The 21,191-nt window shown below is 44.8% G+C and overlaps 1 protein-coding gene across 4 annotated transcripts in view; it reads left to right on the top strand.

Moving 5' to 3' along the window:
- LOC126526730 (uncharacterized) overlaps positions 1 to 21,191 on the top strand; it is a 94,829-nt gene that overhangs the window by 29,551 nt on the left and 44,087 nt on the right. Inside the window, exon 1 of one of the 4 annotated variants that reach the window (XM_055068266.2) lies at positions 714 to 1,489. The exons of the other annotated variants lie outside the window; for them this stretch is intronic. Coding sequence (XP_054924241.1) covers positions 1,023 to 1,489 — 467 coding nt within the window. The 5' untranslated portion in view covers positions 714 to 1,022. Of the gene's footprint in view, positions 1 to 713; positions 1,490 to 21,191 lie in introns of those variants that run through there. 4 annotated transcript variants of the gene reach the window in all.

Below are 21,191 nucleotides of genomic sequence, written 5' to 3'. Positions count from 1 at the left end.
CGTACCACGCAGAAAAGCTAGCTTTACAGTTTGAAAAGAGTTCCGTGACACGATTTTTAAGGCCTGCAGTGCAGCACGTGTTAAAGCACTGGAATCGCTTAATTTTTTGCAAGCTTTCTGCTGAGCTAGACATCCAACGATATTATAAACAAGATATGCTCAACTTCCCTTGAAACAGAATCGATCAGCCTATTGCACATATCGGGCGGAGGACTTACTCGTGAATACTTTTACTATACTTTTACCAGATCATCTGCCTTTCACTACGGCGCACAGCAGTAAATCCTAATGTCATCTACGACATTAGGCTGTCTGTAATCAACTAAAAAAAGCTAGATTATTATGAATCTTTTAAAACAATTTTTCCAGTCTCTTAAGGAGGCTAGGGAAGGGAAATTTATGCCGTCGATCTAGCATTGCAGCGGCTACCTATGCTCGTTGTTTACATTTCTTGCACCGCTCCTTCTCTTCTAGTTTCACTATTCAAACGCAAAGCATTCGCAAATATATCTTCTTTTGTATATTTGTGAATTTATTCATTTACCGCCAATACAAGCGCTTTGTGCCTGCCGAAATGGCAAGACAAGCACTGAACAGATCGCAAAAGCAGACGACAGCGAACAGGTTATAACTAGCGCCACTCTGCTCGTACGTTCTTTCCCTAGCGGCAAAAGGGACGAACTAGACCAGGCGTGCTGGAGGAGGGAGATCTGTGCAGGTCTGGAGTTCAATAGGTCGTGGTTTGGGCTATGTCTGGGAGCGTTCGCTCTTGTTTGTTTTCTACGGTGCAGCCAGTTTCTCACTCTATGGGTGCAGCTGCCACGGCTGATGATGGATGGCCTTAATAAGCATATCTGCAGAAGTATCAGAAACAGGGGAAACAGCCAACAAACGCTGCGAATGACGTCATCGGCACAAGTATATATAGCGCGCGAGTGTCCAGCCAAACAACTCGGCGGGAGGTGTACGTATCGTACCGACACTTCCGAATAACAGTCCCTGCTCCATCGCTGTGAAGTAGTATGTATGGAACAGGCCCATCTCGTGATCTTGCAGCTGAACGGCGTGCTAGAAGGACCGAGGCGCAACGTAAGCGCCGTCTAGAACAACGTGAGTCTACCGATCCCGAAGTCATCGCTAAATGCCAAGCATGGGCTGAACGTGCTCGACAGTACATTCGGGTTAGACGTGCCCAGGAGACCCCCGAAGAGCATGCAGCCCGTCTAGCGACAAGACGAGCTTCCCGCCCTGCCCAGTACCGTGCGCAAGTCAACGCGGAGTCGGCGGAACAACGAGAACGGCGTTTGAAGGCGGCCCGAATTTCGAACCGCGAAAGTCGTAAGCGTCGAGCTCAACAAAATGCCCAACACCACGAATTTGCGACCAATATCTCCAAGCGGAAATTAAACAGTGACGGCAGAAATAAGAGAACGTATGCTCACACGAAATACGAGTTCACTTCATGGAACGAAAGTCGTTTCTTACACTGGTAAGTGACGAAGATGAATTTTGCTTGAATTTTCCGCGGTGCAAGCATGCAGTTTAAAGGCATTTCACTTAGGTTCTGAATACCACTTGCCGCTTCTACCGTTTGCCGCTTCACCATGTTGCTTTAGCTAGGATGCACGCCTGTACGAGTGCATCGTGTTGTGTGTGAAAGTTGCTGACACTTGGAAGGGTTTATTTTGAACGTTTTATGCGGCCTATGAAGTCGTCGCACCAGCTTTCACAAGTTCATGTGCTTAGATCTGTTTTATGCGTGGGTTCTTAAACTGTTGCTTTATGCAGAACTGTTGTTAATTTTACAAGTACGATGTTTTCGTCTCATTTGTAAGCAGCTTAAATCACGCTGTGTTTTATCGGAAAAATTAGAAGCAAGTGCTTCTAACAGCTTTAATATTTTCACCCGACGACATCTCTCATATCGCGGTTGCTTGGGAATGTAGCTCAGGGTGAGGATTGCTGTTAGCTGCGGCATGTGGTATTGCTGTTCGATTTTAGTTGAAAATTTGCGTCATGTTGTCTGTACGCATCGATGACGTTTGAGCACACCTACCATGCAGAGTGCGTTGTTTGTTTCACAACTGAGTTTGATAGCTAGCTGGGTGAGTAGGTACATCTTCATAACTATTACAAACAGTGCGCACTAAAAAACACAGACGAAGAATAGAGAAACATGAGTCATGGGTCAGCGCTCGTGTAAAGGATGTTGACAACAGCATGGACGCTGAGAGGCAATTTCGCCCCAGAATTGTGGGAGGTCGCCATTTTTGGGCTTCGCCGAGAGTGAAACCAGCCGGGCGCTTCGGTAATGAGTCGGGGGGCGCTCTTTGGCGGCAGGTATAGCCCGCGCCGACACCTCGGGACATCTTAACCTGTCGCGCGTGCGGTCGTGAAACGCAGGAAAGGGTGTGACGTTGGGGGCCCTTTGGCCCGGAAGCGCGGACGGGGGCGCCCTGCTGGGACGGACCACGGGCAAAGCGTCGTTAGGGCGTCAATGGCCATGCCCGGGGTACAAAGGGGCAGCTTAAAGCCAGAGGGATCGGTGACCCGACGCGCGGTCTTTTGAAAGGCAGGCTGGCACCCGAGACAAATCCATCTGTGCACTTAGCTTTACGGGCCCGCCGGAGGAGACGAACCATGCGCAAGACGGCATGGTGAATCGGTGGGTGCACTTCGGCAGGGGTGCCCTTTGCGGCACGCAGTGCGCGATGGTTTTAATTAAGGTGCGAGGATGGGGCGACGCAGATGGTCGTTTCCCGTAAGTGTTCGTCAAAGTGTCGGGAGGCTTTTCCATATATGTCGCGGAGACGAAACGGTTGGGATGTTATTTGTTTATTTGTTGTTTGGTGGTTCCTTTCTCTCCCTCTATCTCTCTGAATGTTCCGAGGAACGCAGAGAGAGGGTGAGAGAAAGAGAGTGTCCAATGAGTGACAGCCCAGTTGACCCAATCAGGTCATTGGGGTGTCGTGATTTGCCGTGAGGGGATTCGGGAGGAGCAACTGAAGGGTTAAAACCTGGCTCCCGACCTCTCACGGTGGTTCCGGGCGCAGGAAAGGTGCTCTGCACTTTCGGCTCTGCCGAGTTAAGGCACCGGTCCCAGTGTAACCTAAGGGTCTTGACGTACGAACGGTGCTATGCACTATCGGCTATGTCAAGTTGTTACGTCAGACCCGCTGTAAATAGCTGTCAACAGGGTGTCTACCAACCGGGAAAACCGGGAATTCTCAGGGATTTTGAGTAGTCTGGAAAAAGTCAGGGAAAACTCAGGGAATTTGGGCCTCTATCAGGGAAAATTAGCGGCAATTTTATTGAAAGGGTCGAAAGTCGCGGTAATGCTGGCTCGAGTAACAGACAGGAATCGTAATGAATCGTCTTTGACGCTCTGTCGTCGGCTAGAGGAGTTGCCAGTGTACAGTCAACGACCGACTTTCCGGCTTCCCGATAAATTGGACGGCTTCGCGGCACCGCCACGTACCCCATAGAGTCAACGTATCAGAACGTGTGACATTTCCGACGCAAGAACTCTTCGCCGTCCGATTTTCCGGACGTTTTGCCGTGACCGCAGGTCCGAAACGGCAATAATCAAAGGCACCACCGCTGCCATTTTGATTACTTCGCCACCTTGAACCGGCACTCTCGCACGGAGATCCGCTGGCAGCCACTGCGGCAACGTTAGGCCTAGCTACTTCTATGTTCGCTATGAAGCTTCTTGCCGTTGGATGCCGAGTTTTTTATTGAAAGAATTAGCTGCTGTCAGCAATGGCACGGACTCCGCCTTTGTGGTCCTCGCGATTGGCTTAGAAACTTGGAAAACACGGTGCGTTGCATAATGCCGGTTCCTGAAAATTAGCTTTGCCTCTGTACAGAAATGTTACTTGGTGAAGCATACGCAAAAGTATTGCAGTGAAGCATAACAAGCGTGGGAAGGGGCTATTGCCACGGAACACAGTATGCATTCCTTATACAGGTGTGCACCCGGTATTTCCTGTCCCAGTACGAGCACCGAGATGCCTAATATGTGTACCGACAGGCCTTCAGAGCGTTTTCGAACGTGCCTGTGGCGGTTTGAGCCCCTAAAGGCACTAAATGACACGCATTTATTTTTTTTTCAACTGGCTGATTTTTCAGACGTTTTCGCGGCCCCTGGGAGTTCGAAAAATCGGCCGTAGACTGTGCAACTGACCAAGATACTTCAAATGGTCTTTGGGGCGAACGAGTGGTGGAAGGAAAACAAGAACAGAAATGACCTACACATTGAGAAATAAACAGGAAAGGAAGCTTGCTGCCGCCGTTTTGAAGGAGCCAGCGCTCAAAAAATTAAGTTTTGGCTAATGCCGAGCTGCAAGTGTCTCTCATCCAAACCAAAATAAACTCGTTAAAGCAGTGAAACACAATACTCGAAAGTCGTGCGCGGGCTGAGAGTATGTCAGGACAGTTGAGGTTCACTTACGAGCTGTTGAGAGAGAATCTCAATTGTGACAGAGTTCGGGCCTAATACCACTGAGCTTGCTATCAGTTGATAGAAATAGCTCATATTCGAAAATATTTGCTTCTATATCCATCTCTTTTTATTCGTATTTGAGAATGTCCGGCTCCATTTGCAATCTTTTTTGAAGACATTTTATTTGCTGGCATTTTACTAACCCCCCTTCTATTAGATCTCTTTTTGAATAACATGAACACTACTCCTTAGTATTCAAATTAGATTAAGTCGGTTTTTTAAAATTTTTTTCTGTAGCTTACTAGAGAGTGACAGCATCGGGTGATATGGTTTCAGCCCGTCTTGACATAAAACATAGTTCTGCATCACTCAGGGAAATTTTCAATGGCACTCAGGGAAAACCTGGAAAACTCAGGGAATTTGGAAATGTCAACTTGGTAGACACCCTGGTCAATGTAAATATGCTGTACATAAAGTCTATTCTCCAAGTGCAACGCCTATGGCGTCCCATCTCTGATGGAAGAGGAGAAACGACGACAGCTGAAGAAAAGTTTTCTACCAAGTAAGCTGGTTACGCCAGATTGGAGCACTCGGTGCTCACGAGTGTAAGAAGGAAGAAGGTAGAAAATTTACTGCTCGTGTTTGTCTATTCTTCGTCCGTGGTTTTAAGTGTGCACTGTTGTAATAGTTATCACAACTGAGTGCCTTTGTGCTTGTGCATTTTTTACCCATTGGAATTCTTTTGATTATATTTCGCGGCGTAGGAGTGCAATGCCTACACTGCAAAGGAATAAACCGGCCTTACCGCCAGAACGAATCAATACTTGGCTCTGCTTTGCATTTAAATATATATATCATGTAGGTTCTCTCTCCCGTAACATTTGAAAAAAAAAAAAATTGCAAAACTGGACGAGACTAGCTTTTCTTTTCTTTCTTCCTTTTATTACACATTCTAGATTACAATGTATAAAAATAGGCAAAACTGGTTAGACCCATAGCCAAAAGCTAGTGGTTTTTATTGACCTACCTACAAAAATCACAGGAAACAGGCTATTTGCAGACTGCGTTCTTTATCGAAATATTAACTCACTTAATGACCACATAACATTAAACAACGACTTGAAAGCTGTGTCTAACTGGTGTGCCCACTGGCAGATGACCAGTAATACTAAGAAACCTGCTGTTCTTTCAATCACCAGAAAAAAAGTAACTCGAGCTTTAGGTATACCGTTAACGCCGTGCCACTAATACGAGTTCATGAACAGAAGTACCTCGGATTAACATTAACACATGACTTCAGATGGAACTCCCATATAAACAATGTTACAGCAACTGCAATGAAATGCCTTTTCTTTCTTGGAAGACACCTCCGACTAGCACCACCCGATACAAAACTTCTGGCTTACAAAACTTTCGTCAGGTCAGTCCTTGAGTACGCAAATGTTATCTGGTTCCCATACACTAAAAAACTAATTAAACTAGAAGGTGTACAAAGGAAAGCTCTACGGAATAACAATAACATAAACTAACAGACTCGCCCACCGAACTACTTAACAAAGCCGGAATCTTAACAGTACAAAACTGAGCTGTACTAGCCCATTCTAAACTTATGTACCAGCTCCTACACAACAAGCTTAATATTGATACCTCTAGATATATCTCCAGAAATGAAACAGGCTAGCGCAACAAAACACGACACTCAATGACTAGTCTTTTCATACCGATTGCTTTAAGAATTCATTCTTTCCTTTACCGATAAGAGAGTGGAATAAACTGAGTGAATCCATTAGTACCAGCTCCTCATTAGATACATTTGCTAATTCAGCAGAATAACATCTCGCCTTACAGCTCTGATTTACATACTCCGGTTTGTTACCAATCTTCATAGCCTAACACTTTAATCTACAAGTGTTCTTTTTGTATAATGCATTATACACATGACTGCATCCTGTCTATCATGTTCATTAGGTGTTTTATATCACATGTGTTCTTAGGTGTTTTTTTTTCTCTTTCTTATTTGGTTTCTTCTTTTCTCAGATTCTTCGTTATAGTATATTGTACCCAAATATTGCATTTGTGATGAAGTACTTAATTCTTTTGTTTAGCAAAGCCAGAACCTTTGCAATAACACACTCGTGATTATATAATGTGTTTATATTCTTTGTTCACAAATACTACCATATGTACTTGCCCTTCCTGTTATAATCCCATGAGGGATTGACAGTATGTGAAGTAAATTAATAAATATCACTCAAGTACTACTGATTGTCGTATGGAAGGAGCAAACGATTGAATTTTTATATGTGCAAGGATAAAAACCTATTGCAAGACCCTCAGAAATATATTATGCTGCTGTTTACAGTAAAATACATCAACTTACATTAATAAAGCATGTGTCGTGCAACTTTTGGCACGTATGTCGCTGCCCTCTTACCGGCAATACCGGGGAGACGTCGCTCCGAATTGTCACTTGCATGGGGTACGACTGAATGTGACAGCCATGTCCATCACATTGCTTGTCGCTGTTGCACACAAAATCGTTTGCATGGGGTTTATACTTAATGCCAGTTCTATTTTGTTGCAAGATGTCAAAGACAAGATTTCTATTTCATGAAACATCGGCACACTGTCCATTCCCACGAATCGATGCAATATAACAGGTGACAATGAAAAAAAAAGTGAAATATAATAAACTTGAACAATATTGCCATTAAAAACATTCCTAGCCATTAGCAGCATTGCTCCCAGGCCCTAATTTAGTTCATACTGAAGTGATATCACTGCCATTTAAGGTAGCTGCTGAAAAATACACCCAAGTATTTGAAATCTGACGTCTGCTGAAGCAGACAGTTGTTTATTGTGAGGCAAAAAGATTCAGTATTTAAAGGTCTGTAATGGGAGTGGGAAATTGTGTCTAGTTTTTGTTGATTTGTTCTCTGAAAACCACTTGCAAATGTATTTTTGTTCTGCATTCGTTCTATGTTCTAAAATTATTAGCAGTAACTATGATCACCGTATTGTCAGTGTACATTAGCATCTCTGTGGAATTTATTTGACAGATCATTCATGTACACCAAAAACAGCAAAGGCCTGAGAATGGATCCCTGCGGCATCCCTGTTTTTATGTTTAGTAGGGAAGAGGAAAGATTGTGCATTATGACTACTTGTTGGCATTTGCTTAGTAACTAGAAAATAAGTTAAATATTTTGCCGCAGAAACCTTAGTGTTTTAATTTCATTTGCAAAATCTCGTGGTCTGCTGACTCGAAAGCTTTCTTTTGGTCAAGGAAAACTACAGCTGCAATTAGGTTGTTCTATAATGCCGTGTTAATTTTTTGTGCTAAAGTTAGCACAGCTGCTGAAGTGGAGTGGTGTGAGCTGAATCCATGTTGCTCAGGGTAAATTGCATGGTATTTTTCTAGGAAGATGTGTGCACATCTTGCAGCAATTTTTTCAAAAATATTATTTATGATACTCAAGAGATATAGGTCTGTAACTTGAGGGATCAGAGCGATTGCTGTCTTTATATATCGGTACGACCTTAGATTTTTTTAAACGAGTGGGATACTTTGATGTACGCAATGAATGATTAAGTACACGACATAACACTAGGATGTCAATGTTAGCTTTCACGAACTGTGCTGTAACCCCATCTAACTCACTAGCTTTACTGGTACTCATATTAGCAACAGTGTATTGAATTTCCTCTAAAGTAATCTTGTGAACAGCAAACATATTCAATGAAGAGTGTGAAAGACATTGGTTTCTGTCTGGAGAGAACTGTGCTGCTAATGTTGGACTTATTTCAATGAAATAATTTATAAAGTTATCCACGGTGTATGCATCAATAATGCCAAGTAACACGCATTGTGAAGGTGGATTGGCAACAGCTTCCTTTAGAATCTCCCAAGTTTCTTAAAGATTACCTTGAGATTGTTCAATAAGATGGGAATAATATTCCCTTTTTCATGCTCTCATGAGGGATATAGTCCTATTTCTTAAAATTTTAAATTGGCCTAAATAGTAACCATTATGTTTATGTTGCCTCCATTTGTGGTACCAGAAATCTTTTGCTTCATTAATGCAAGGATCTCGTTCGTCATCCAGGGATGCAAAGGAGTCTTGTATGAGCGTATACAGTGAAAGCTCGTTAATTCGAACTTCAATAATTCGAATTTATGGATAATTCGAACTGTACGATTTGGTCCGGCCAAGTTCCACAGAAGTCTATGTATAAAAAAGTCCGTTAATTCGAATGCGAGAAAGTTCCCTCACGGATAATTCGAACTACGCTCGCCTGGCACGCAGCCAGAGAAACGCGCCTACTGCCTACACACAAGGCTGCCTTGCCTCCGGAACGGAGAGAACGGCGAGAGGAGGCAAAATCGGAAAAAAATCTAACCGGCGCAGGGTCAGCCAGAAGGCAGCGGCGGCTGCCGCCTCTCCGTTCTACGTAACCTCCGAGACTTCTTGCCCGTTGCAAATCTCGGAGGCTTTGCAAATCTTGTGCAGCTGCTAATGTTGTGCGGAGATGGCACGGCAAGCACCAAAACACAGCGAATCAAGTACGTCGCGCTGCGCTTGCAATCAAGAACCAACGAATCAGGGCCTTCGCCACCTTCACATGTTCAGCGTCTTTGTCTCGGCAGTCTTCATCGGTTGTGCACCTCTGTTTTCAGCTTAGGACGTATCGGACGTCGCGATTCATTGTGATGGTGTTAAGCCTCGGCTAACGTTCGTTTCGGTGGACATCGGTGGTGTGGCACAGTCGGACCCAGAGCTTCGACTTGAAGATGGCGTGTGCCCGCGGCACACACCATCACTTTCTGACACGGCAAATTTCTGACATGCCCTACAGCTTCCAAATCGCAGTGTACTGTTGCTCTCCTTCACTTTCGTTAGTTCGAACTTTCGTTAATTCGAACTGAAGCGGCTTCCCCTTGCGGTTCGAATTAACGAGCTTTTACTGTAGATACATTTGATTGGCTATCATCGACGGCACAGGAAAGAATGTGTATTACATTCTGAAATTCAGTGTTGATGTCATTATCGAATGCATTATCAAAGTCAATGGCAAAAATGTTATTCCGCAGTTAGATGTAATCTATATTGCGGATTTGCTCTTTTCTTATCCCTTAACGTTACACCTATTATTATTCTTTCCATAGCTCATTGCGTCATCCTCAACTTAAGTAGAACCCTTTTCGTAAGACACAGCTGTTATACACTTTTCGCTTGAGGGATAATGGCAACCTGCTGTTCATGATCTGAGAATGATTGCCAAATGCACCCCAGCCCATTCTTATTCTTCTGATTATTTCAGTTTCATGATCCGGATCCACGGTCACTATCTGCCCTAAGTAGATGTATTCCCTTACCACTTCCAGTGCCTCGCTACCTATCGTAAACTGCTGTTCTCTTCCGAGACTGGTAAACATTAGTTTCCTGCGGATTAATTTTTAGTCCCACCCTTCTGCTCTGCCTCTCCAGGTCAGTGAGCATGCATTGCAGTTGGTCCCCTGAGTTACTTACTAAGCAAGGCAATATCATCAGCGAAGCGCAAGTTACTAAGGTATTCTCCATTTACTCTTATCCCCAATTTTTCCCAATCCAGGGCTCTGAATACCTCCTGTAAACACGCTGTGAATAGCATTGGAGAGATCGTATCTCCCGGCCTGACGCCTTTCTTTATTGGGATTTTGTTGTTTCCTTTATGGAGGACTACGGTGGCTGTAGAGCCGCTACAGATATCTTCCAGTATTTTTGCATACGGCTCGTCTACACTCTGATTCCGTAATGCCTCCATGACTGCTGAGGTTTTGACTGAATCAAACGCTTTCTCGTAATCAATGAAGGCTATATATAAGGGTTGGTTATATTCCACACATTTCTCTATCACCTGATTGATAGTGTGAATATGAACTATTGTTGAGTAGCCTTTACAGAATCCTGCCTGGTCCTTTCATTGACAGAAGTCTAAGGTGTTCCTGATTCTATTTGTGATTATCTTAGTAAATAGTTTGTAGGCAACTGACATTAAGCTGATCGGTATATAATTTTTCAAGTCTTTGGCGTCCCCTTTCTTATGAATTAGGATTATGTTAGCGTTCCTCCAAGATTCCGGTACGCTCGAGGTCATGAGGCATTGCGTATACAGGGTGGCCAGTTTCTCTAGAACAATCTGCCCACCATCCTTCAACAAATCTGCTGTTACCTGATCCTCCCCAGCTGCCTTCCCCCTTGGCATAGCTCCCAAGGCTTTCTTTACTTCTTCCGGCTTTACCTGTGGGATTTCGAGCTCTTGTAGACTATTCCCTCTTCCATTATCGTCGTGGGTGCCACTGGTACTGTATGAATCCCTATAGAACTCCTCAGCCACTTGAACTAGCTCATCCATATTAGTAATGATATTGCCGGCTTTGTCTCTTAACACATACATCTGATTCTTGCCAATTCCTAGTTTCTTCTTCACTGCTTTTAGGCTTCCTCCGTTCGTGAGAGCATGTTCAATTCTATCCATATTATACTTCCTTATGTCAGCTGTCTTACGCTTGTTGATTAACTTCGAGAGTTCTGCGAGTTCTATTCTAGCTGTAGGGTTAGAGGCTTTCATACATTGGTGTTTCTTGATCAGATCTTTCGTCTCCTGTGATAGCTTACTGGTATCCTGTCTAAGGGAGTTACCGCCGACTTCTATTGCACACTCCTTAATGATGCCCACAAGATTCTCGTTCATTGCTTCAACACTAAGGTCCTCTTCCTGAGTTAAAGCCGAATACCTGCTCTGTAGCTTGATCTGGAATTCCTCTATTTTCCCTCTTACCGCCAACTCATTCATCGGCTTCTTATGTACCAGTTTCTTCCGTTCCCTCCTCAGGTCTAGGCTAATTTGAGTTCTTACCATCCTGTGGTCACTGCAGCGCACTTTACCGAGCACGTCCACATCTTGTATGATGCCAGGGTTAGCGCAGAGTATGAAGTCTATTTCATTTCTAGTCTCGCCGTTCGGGCTCCTCCACGTCCACTTTTGGCTATCTCGCTTGCAGAAGAAGGTATTCATTATCCGCATATTATTCTGTTCCGCAAACTCTACTAGTAACTCTCCCCTGCTATTCCTAGTGCCTATGCCATATTCCCCTACTGCCTTGTCTCCAGCCTGCTTCTTGCCTACCTTGGCATTGAAGTCGCCCATCAGTATAGTGTATTTCGTTTTCACTCTACCCATCGCCGATTCCAAGTCTTCATAGAAGCTTTCGACTTCCTGGTCATCATGACTGGATGTAGGGGCGTAGACCTGTACAACCTTCAAGTTGTACCTCTTATTAGGTTTCACAACAAGCCATGCCACCCTCTCGTTAATGCTATAGAATTCCTGTATGTTACCAGCTATATTCTTATTAATCAGGAATCCGACTTCTAGTTCTCGTCTCTCCGCTAAGCCCCGGTAGCACAGGACGTGCCCACATTTTAGCACTGTATATGCTTCTTTTGGCCTCGTAACTTCACTGAGCCCTATTATATCCAATTTACTGCCCTCTAATTCCTCCAGTAGCACTACTAGACTCGCCTTACTAGATAACATTCTAGCGTTAAACATTTCCATGTTCATATTCCAATGGCGGTCTGTCCGGTGCCAGGGATTCTTAGCACCCTCTGCTGCATCGCAGGTCTGACCGCCGCCATGGTCAGTTGCTTCGCAGCTGCTGGGGACTGAGCTCCGGGGTTTGATTGTTGTGTTCATATAGGAGGTTACCGTCAAGAGCAGATTGGGTGAGGGAACGAACTCAAGTTAATAACATCTTAGTTGAAATCAAGAAAAAGAAATGGGCATGGGCAGGACATGTAATGAGGAGAAAAGATAACCGATGGTCATTAAGGGTCACAGACTGGATTCCAAGGGACGGGAAGCGTAGCAGGGGGCGGCAGAAGGTTAGGTGCGCGGATGAGATTAAGAAGTTCGCAGGAGCGACATGGCCACAACTAGTACATGACCGGGGTAGTTAAAGTATGGGAGAGGCCTTTGCCCTGCAGTGGGCGTAACCAGGCTGATGATGATGATATTGCGGATCATTGTCAAACACGTCGCGCTCTTTTTCCTTACGCCATGAACAGAGACAAGAACAGGAAGGTGATCTGGTATTTGTTCATTGTACACACCAGCATTCATTTTCAATGCCGACGAATTAGTTAACCTCGTGGGAATGTTGATCAGGTTGCAAAAAATGAATGAAGTAGTTGTGTATAATTATTACGACTAGTGTTGTGTGTCAATGTTCACAACTCCAACAATTGCCACAGGGTCATTGTACTTTCTCGAAAGATTAAAGTATATTTGTTCTATTTTATCGAAAAAGAAAGCAATGTTAGAATTTAGCAGCTGATAAACAACACCGATTATACCAAAACAGCACAATCTGAGAAATAGAGCTTCCCATATCTGGGAAACTGCAATGCAGCGATAATAATCCAGTGAATGTGTAGCCGCTCTTCACAAAAAGTACCACGCCACCACCACATGAACATGAGTTACGTGGATGCGACAGTTACATCACCAGGAATGGCCACATTCTCTCCACTTTTTTAATGAAGTTTCCGTTGTGCTAGCACGTCGAACCTGTGCCCATCCTTTGATAAAAATGCAAGGAGGAAGTTGAAATCTTTTCTTATGCTGCGAATATTGCAGCAAAATGTACTTGTATCCTATCATATAGTAGCTGCTTGACTTGAGAGGTTGGGAATGCCATGGTTATGCTGAAAGGCAGACTTGAAGTCTCAGGAGTACCTACACTAACCTCACGTGGTCATCCTCACATGTGATGTAAATGACCTTCGAGTTCTCCAATTTTCTTGCCAAGATTTTTCTTTCTGAAACCCAGACAAATCTACAGTTTTGTTTTTTTCTCTATGGCTTTACTCAGGAATGCCTTATTCTCAAGGCACAAGCGTTTCGAAACCAAGCATTGTTGTGTTCGGCCTGCTCTTCTTTTCTTTTTTGCTGATTTTAGTACCTTGTTACACTCGAAACGCAAGGTAAATTTTACCCTGACATATTGTAACAACGTGGGATCGACGAGAATGCGGAGCACCACCACCACCAAGAAATGCACTTTATCAGTCATCAAAGAAAATCGTCTTCTTCGTCTCCACATTTAGCCTAAGAACCTGCACTACTTCAACCTTGTTCCCACTGGCACATACCCGTGGCAATATAGTTGTCCCAAATATAGCTGTGTCATTTGCTCCGCCTTTAGAAAAGATCATCGTCTCGATGATAGAGGCTTGGAAAGCAGCGATAAAAAGCGGCGCAGTCTTGTCAGTCTTTATAGTACGGCTTCATATGAAGCACATGAATGACCTCAGGTAAATGCCGTCGGCGCTTTGAACAGTGAGAGCTGTCTGGAACGACCTCGTAGTTGTCACTCATGCGTCAGAGAACTATGTAGGGCCCGAAGTATTTGCACAGGAGCTTTTCAGAGAGCTCATGCTAACAACTAGGTGTTCAGACCCACACTTTGTTGCCGATGTTGTATGTTACGGGTCTGTTCCAAAGATTGTAGCTGCTGACATCACAGTCCTGTTGTTCGTGGATTCGCAGACGTGCAAGCTGCCTCTGCTCGTTGTGTGGTCTCTTCAGTAGCCGTCTCATAGTCATCAAATTCATGAGGGAGAAGTGCGTCTAATGTTGTCACAACCTCACAGCCATAGAGTTTCATATTAGTGTAACTAGAGGGAAATCTGGCACTGTGATCATTCAACCATCATGGGAATGATAGGAAGTACAGGCTACGGATTGGCATTCTGTTGACTGGCGAACTAGTCTACAAGTTTTGGTTTAGCTCCAAGCGCAATTGCCATAACCTGCAGTGGGACAGTGCAGCAGAAAGCTCTCTGGCTTTGTTCTGTTGCTTGAAGTGGCGATGGCGCACTGGGCCAGCGGCTGGAACAATGTTTGTGTCGTGGTGTGGTGTCGAAGCCCTGACAACAAAGTGACAGCATCGCAAACATTGAAAAAACATGTTTTGACCGTTTGGACCTTGGTTTGTTGTGTGTTAGGTTGGCGCTGTAGTGTTACGTGCTTTATGAAACTTAAGAATAGGAAAAAGAAGGCACTACTGATACAAGACATAGACAGTTGTACTTCTAGTGGCTTGACAATTAAATTTTATTGAGGGCTTCATTATGAATTGCTCGTTTATGTGCTCATTGAAATGCATGTTTTAGGACTTCGAGAACACGAACTTACTTGTGGTAGGAAAGGCCGCTGCTTCCTGGCTGTAGTCTGGTGTCGCAAAATGGGTAAACGCTTCGGAAGCGGTACGTCAACATAAAATAAATGAAGCATACTCGTAGGAGGCCCGAAGCATCCCTGCTAGCAGTGCAGCAGATGTGCTTAAAAGAACTTGAAGATGTTCAGCAATCATGACTGCCGACGCAGCCTTTCGAAAGAGCGAGAGAGTGCACAATTAAGTGCCTGTCTGAGAGAAAAGTCTCACGTTCGCAGTGAGCAGGCGTCGTAGCAGACGACGCTTGTAGCATTCCTCTCAAGGGCGCAGCACTTTCTCACAATACAAAATTTTTATTCCTATAAATACTTGATGAGTATTTTTATATGAGTACATGCACGGTTGTTATTGCTGTTGTAAAAATAAATAATTATTCTCTGGCGCTAAATCGGGAACACAATTGCACAAAAATGCACACCCTGGTGTGTGCTGGTGTAAACCATAGTAAATCGTGCTTCAGTCTCAGAGTCATACAAAGTTTATGTAATGTGTTGAGCATTATATAAAACACTGCAGAAATAAAGTTCAATTTTACGCAATATTTGAGTATAGCTCTGTTTACTGCGTCTTAATCAAACAAAGCTGACCTAAAGATCGAAGTCAATCCGAAGCCTGTACTTCCCATCATTCCCATGTAGGTTGAGGCATACTCAGGGAAGCCCCCGTAGACACTAGCGCCACATTTCCCTCCAGGGTATTTATTTGGAAACTCTATGCTCACAGCCATATACGAGACTGAAGAGCGTTTTGCAAGCGCCTGGTGTCAGGCCGCAATACCAGTCAGCCCGTAGCGGCACCCATGGCCCACGGCCACCCGGCTCCCAGAGCCGCGACTTCATCAGAGTCAAAGAGACAGAAGAAGCTATTTGCATAAGAAATTCGGACCACCCACAAGGCTTCCATACTCACTCGCTTCAGGCTTGCCAATGCTCCGCGGGCGCTAAGCCTCGCTCTTCTAGGATGTAGACCACGTGGCTTTCGTACCAACAAATGTCATTAAAAAAAACTGTTGCGAAAAGGCTTAGCATGTTGACAAGTTCAAACACACTAGAGCCATCGTCACCTCGCTCAAGAAAGCACGCCGCCGACGCTAGCAATCAAAATCCACGCGAGCCCTACGCTTCAGTTCAAAAAAAGGTCTCGAACAAAGCAAAACTGTTATATCGTCCGATGCCCCAAGAGGTCCATGTTTGGTAGCCAGATGTGGGGTTTTCACTCGTGCTCTTGGGACAAAGGAACGACAACACAGTAGTGCAAACAATCACAAGGGCATTTATTGCACCTTTCATAGACCTGCCAGCCGAGTTGCTATCCACAAAACATGACGATGGGCGCGCGACAAATCTGGGAAGTCCAACTTACTGCAACCGTATAACGAGCGAATATGTTCGCCCCATGCTGGACACCAACGCCCGGTCGTTCGCACGTTTGAACGAGGTTTTGTGAGACGGTCTCACAGAAGCACGGATCAGCACACACACAGAACGTCCGCGCCGCTTGCAGACTTCCAACCGAAGAGGAAGAGCCTTCTCCTTTTTGCGCCCGAGTAACCCCGCTGTTAGGTGGCATTAGCACAGCCACACTCGCGCCATCTCTCGCGAAGCGCTTCAACCACACCGACTGCCGCGGGCATCAAGCCTCGCGGCGAAGCCGGATTACAGGAGACGGGAGCTATAGGGGAAAACAATATATCAGAGGGCGCGTGAGATTCGCGCATTCCCACAAGTGACATTTTAGGCTAAGCGTTGCTGAACGGGAAAACAGAGCACACACACAAAGAAAAATTGGTGACAGAATAAGAGCACGTTTTTTGAAGAGGTAGATTAAAAAGAAAAAAAAGCCTTCTAAAATGGGATTGTTTTACGTTGTGCTATGAATAAAAATCTATTTTTGCTCAACAAAAAATGAAACGATTTTTTATTATAAGAGTTGCGAGTCAATGCCGGCCAAGACGAATGCCTAACCAATCCAGAACTGGTGGCATGTGACAAGGCAGCATTTGATCCTGATAGAACAGAATATGAGCGAGTTCGGTTCTGATTTTGTTAAAAGCTGTTTAACAACTAGAATGAACTTCTGTTTATATGCATTACATTTTGTACCATTGAAACCGCTGGCAGAGAGGCTACACACTCAGCCAGTAAAGTGTGTTCCGTGTATGCACTCCAACCGGAGTGCACTCTTCTGCAAGTGGCACTCCAATTGCGATGTTTAGATTTGGCAATGTGCACTTAACTTGCCCGCTTGACAGGGGTATTATATCAACTACACATAACTTTACACCCTGCTTTAATTTTGGGAGACAATCCGTTGGTGCCGCTGACTGACATGTTAAGACATTTGTTAAGGCATTAAATAGCGCATAAATTTAACTATCATCTTCAACATGCTCTCGTGGCCTCGCTCCTCATGGGCACTACTTCATCTTTACTTTGTGAATGCTTCACCGGGAAGAGCAGTTCGTCGACTTACACAGCGGAATTGCATTGGCATTGCAGTGCTAACTCCCCCACAGGTGTCTGCATCGGCAGGCATTTGGTGTGTTGCGACACCATGGACCTTAGCACATGAATGTTGGCCCCTCTCGCATTTAACCGTGCATGGCTTGGCTGCGGGGGAAAAGGGATCCTAGGGGTTGAGCCAATGCTGAGTGCTTAGATCTTTTAAGCCCCTCGGTTGAGGCAACACACCCCTTTGGCCTTGGCTTCTCGTAGACAGCACCCCTGGACTGACCCACCCAGGGGAAATCGGTAGTTGCCTTTTACTATCCTCCTCTCCAACCATTGTCTTTCACTTTCAGTCTTTCCTTTTTTTTCCATTTCTTTTTGCTTCCGATCTTCCGGGCAGCAGGGGTTAACCTTGTGTGAGTAGCCAACCTAGGTTATGTCATATTCGGTTATAGCGGTAAAGTACAGCTGGCATTTGCAGGGGCCGTTGTATTTACAGGCTCTGCAGTGTCCCCGTGTAGGGCTCTATGGTTGGTGGCTGGCGTTACTGCCGAAAAGTACATGTTCACCATGGCTAGTTTTTCCCCCTCACTCCCTTATCGCCCTCAGAAAAGACTCCACACCGAAGTCTTCCAGTGTTTTTTGTCGTCAAAAAGCGATCTTTCACCAATTCCATATCAATCACTCTGAAAAACCAGTCAAATAAGTACGAGCAATCTCGCCTTGAGAGTGGCAGGTGATAAAATGTGGTACGTCATTTCTAGAAGTTACAAAAGCACACTCCAGAGCTAGAAATCCGAATGCACTTCCTTGAAATTAAAATGAAGTACCCTTGCTCTGAATTCTACACCAACACATCAAAGTCACTTGCTGGCATATTTTATGTGGCTGTTGGTCTCTTTTTCTCTGAATCTGATATGTTGCACCCCAAACAAGCATCTTTACTGCAGAAGCTTATGCAGTATTGTCTGCAGTAAAACACAAAGAAATTAGAACTGCTGAACGCAGTGATATTCAGACTCATTAGTGTTGTAAAAGAGTTAATGTCATTGCAAAAGCAGAAAAATCCTATTTTATTTAGGTCTATTTACTCTTGTGCAATATTTATTCATCTCTTAGGCATGTGATAATATGCTGAGTTCCTGAGCATGGAGGAACTGACAGCAATGTGTTTGCCAGTGAAACCACCAGATCAGTAGCAATAAAAGATACTAATTCCTCTATAGATATGCCTGCGGTACACTTGAAACACCTTTCCTACCAAAACACCTTAGCAACTATTGGCAATATTATGGGACACTGAAACATCTAATAAGCTGCATGTTATTGAACCCCAGTTGGGAAATTGGCCACCCATTTAAAAAGTAGGACGAACCGAGGTCATTATCTGTCAACTTTGAATTGGCCATATGTTTGACACACACTCATACTTGATGACTAGTGATGAGCCAACTGTCTGTGCTACATGTAGCACGGCGTCGACTGTGCTCCATGTTTTGCTGGAATGTCGTGAATTAAAGGCTTACAGAAAAGACATTTTCGTTCACCACACCATCAACAAGTTCTACATCCAGCAGTATACCTAGGCAACGACCCGCTCTTTGACAGTAAACTAGTCTCGGCTTTTTTAAAATATGTTTGGGTACTACATGTTGTATACCCATGCGATCAGTAGCACAGCCTCTTATCAGAAGCCGCTGCTGCGATAATAGTATTTGGAGTGAATGCTTCTCGGCCCTTGCACTCAAAGACCCGGGTGAGGTGTCAGTGCTACTTGCATATGCTTACAGTTTTACCTATTGATCACTTCGCCACATATATTTTATGGCCATAGCACATTCACCTGTCCTTGTCATGTTTTAGTACATAAATTTTATGCATTTATATAGCCATTGATTTTAGGCCACTTTACAGCCATGTTACATCCTTGACTTCAGGGACCATTGTTGAATCATTGCATTGCCTGTTTGGCACTGTTTGGCCAGAATGGCCCTTGCACCATAAAATTCCAATAATCAACCAATCAGCGCTAATTTGCACTTTCATTCGTCCGTGCATTTGGTGACTTCATTTAATAGTGTACCAATTCACAATTACTCTTTTTGAGGTGACTCTGACATCACTTACTTGGCAATATCACAAGCATCCATCGCTAACAAGATCGCTGCAATGTGTGCAGGCATTGCACCATGCGAAGTTGTTTAAGGTATGTCTCCAGCAGAGACATGTGCCTATTATTGAGGTACAGAAATGGTAATGCTGCAAGGGTAGAATTACAAAATAAGGATCAAGACATCGCATTCATCAGCAAAAGAAAACGGCCTCTTGACTCGAGCTCCACTTCGTATAACTGGGCTTCGTTGTGTTCGTCTGCGGGACGCATCTCGCATGTATGCGCACTGGATTGTCTCAAACTCCTGTAATATCGTGTACATGTCCGTTCGTATAAAGGCCTGTGCCTTTCCTGCAGCTGTTACTGCTTAAGTAGTCGTTTGGCACCCGAACAAAGGTGAAATCGCAGTTGCAAATTTCGTACATCCTCGCTGCAAAGTGTTGTCGTCTGATGCTGCATCCCAGGCTTACTTTTCAAAGCACCCGCAAAGTTGCTATCAGTGACTTTTCAAGAGCCTTTGACAAGGTGTCCCACCAAATGTTACCTTTTAAATTAATAACTAATAATTGTTCCTCACACCCCTGTGCAGTTAAATCTGGCGTTGCTCAAAGATCAGTACTAGGTCTTGTTACGTCTCAACACTGCAAAGACGCTAATTGGACGTTTGCCACGCGTCAAACACTGCCCCTCCTATCCATACGTCAACGCAGTGGGGACACCAACTGTTGAAGGGCCCCATGATGACAAACTGAGAGCCGCAGTTAATTAGGTGTTGGCGACAAATCGCACCACCACCCCTCCTATCCAGACGTCAACGCAGCATGGACACAGACTTTTGTTGAAGGTCCCACAAAAGGCACTCACCCCACCATTATCTGGAAGTCTAAACAAAGGACAAAAAGGGGGGGGGGGGACGACGAACTGGGTGTCGCCGGTTGCTTTCTTGCCAGATTCCAAGCCAGTCTCTTCGGAGGTGGAGTTAGTGCATGGTATCGTGGTAGGCGTGGTATCGCAATGGAGTCAACGATTATGATTTGCTGTTGGACAGTCTTCAGATTTCCTAGTCAAGATGGTATGAAAGGCAGAGACTTTTCGAGCAGTGCGTACAGAGGGTCCTGATGTGAACTGAGACGTTTAACTTGAACCTGGCTAGAGTGGGCTTCCATAACTGGAGCCATGTAACTAAGCTAAATAAACCGTTTTTCCTTAATGTCATGGTGGATTCCATGCCCTGAATGCCACCCTAGCCGTAACAAACTGGTGGCAGCAGTGAGATCTGGGATCGGTGGACTAGTGTACGTGGCTCTGCGAGACACAAACTTCGAAGATCGAGGGAAACTACGGATGGAAGAGCGACTCCTGCAGATCCGTGATCAGCAGACCTCCTTCGGGGCTCAGGGAGGCTCAACCGTCGCAGTAACGGCGTAGAGTCTTGGGTGACTCGAGGAATCTGGAAGGAAGAGAACAAGAAGGCAGTTCCACCATCTGGGATCGGCGGACCTGGGAACGTGGCTCTGGGAGACACGACCTTCGCAAGCTCAACATTGGGCGACTGCTTGAGTGGCTACGTTTTGCCGGACAATAAGGACAGGGTTCTATCGGGCAATTAGCTGTAGTTGACCGCCACCGGGTGTGTGATCAATACAGAGGAAGTTGTAGTCAGATCTCGAAAAGCATGGGTATTACAGTGTTAACGAGGAGCTGTTGCTCTTGGCAGCAGAGCTTGGCATGGATATTAACCATAGGTTGAGGAAGCCAGTAATTCGTACTGCGATTGACGAAGTGGGTTTCGATGGGGACGACTCACAGATCCCTGGGAAAGATATGTCGCAAAAAGGAAGAGAAGGAACATGAGAAGAAAGAGTGGAAGAGAAAGAGCCCGGGAGGGCAGAAGGAGCGGAAAAG

The sequence above is a fragment of the Dermacentor andersoni genome, chromosome 8 (assembly GCF_023375885.2).
Source record: "Dermacentor andersoni chromosome 8, qqDerAnde1_hic_scaffold, whole genome shotgun sequence".
Classification (NCBI taxonomy): Eukaryota; Metazoa; Arthropoda; class Arachnida; order Ixodida; family Ixodidae; genus Dermacentor; species Dermacentor andersoni.
The sequence above is the reverse complement of the archived record's forward strand: the minus strand, read 5'-3'. Positions and strand labels throughout refer to the sequence as shown.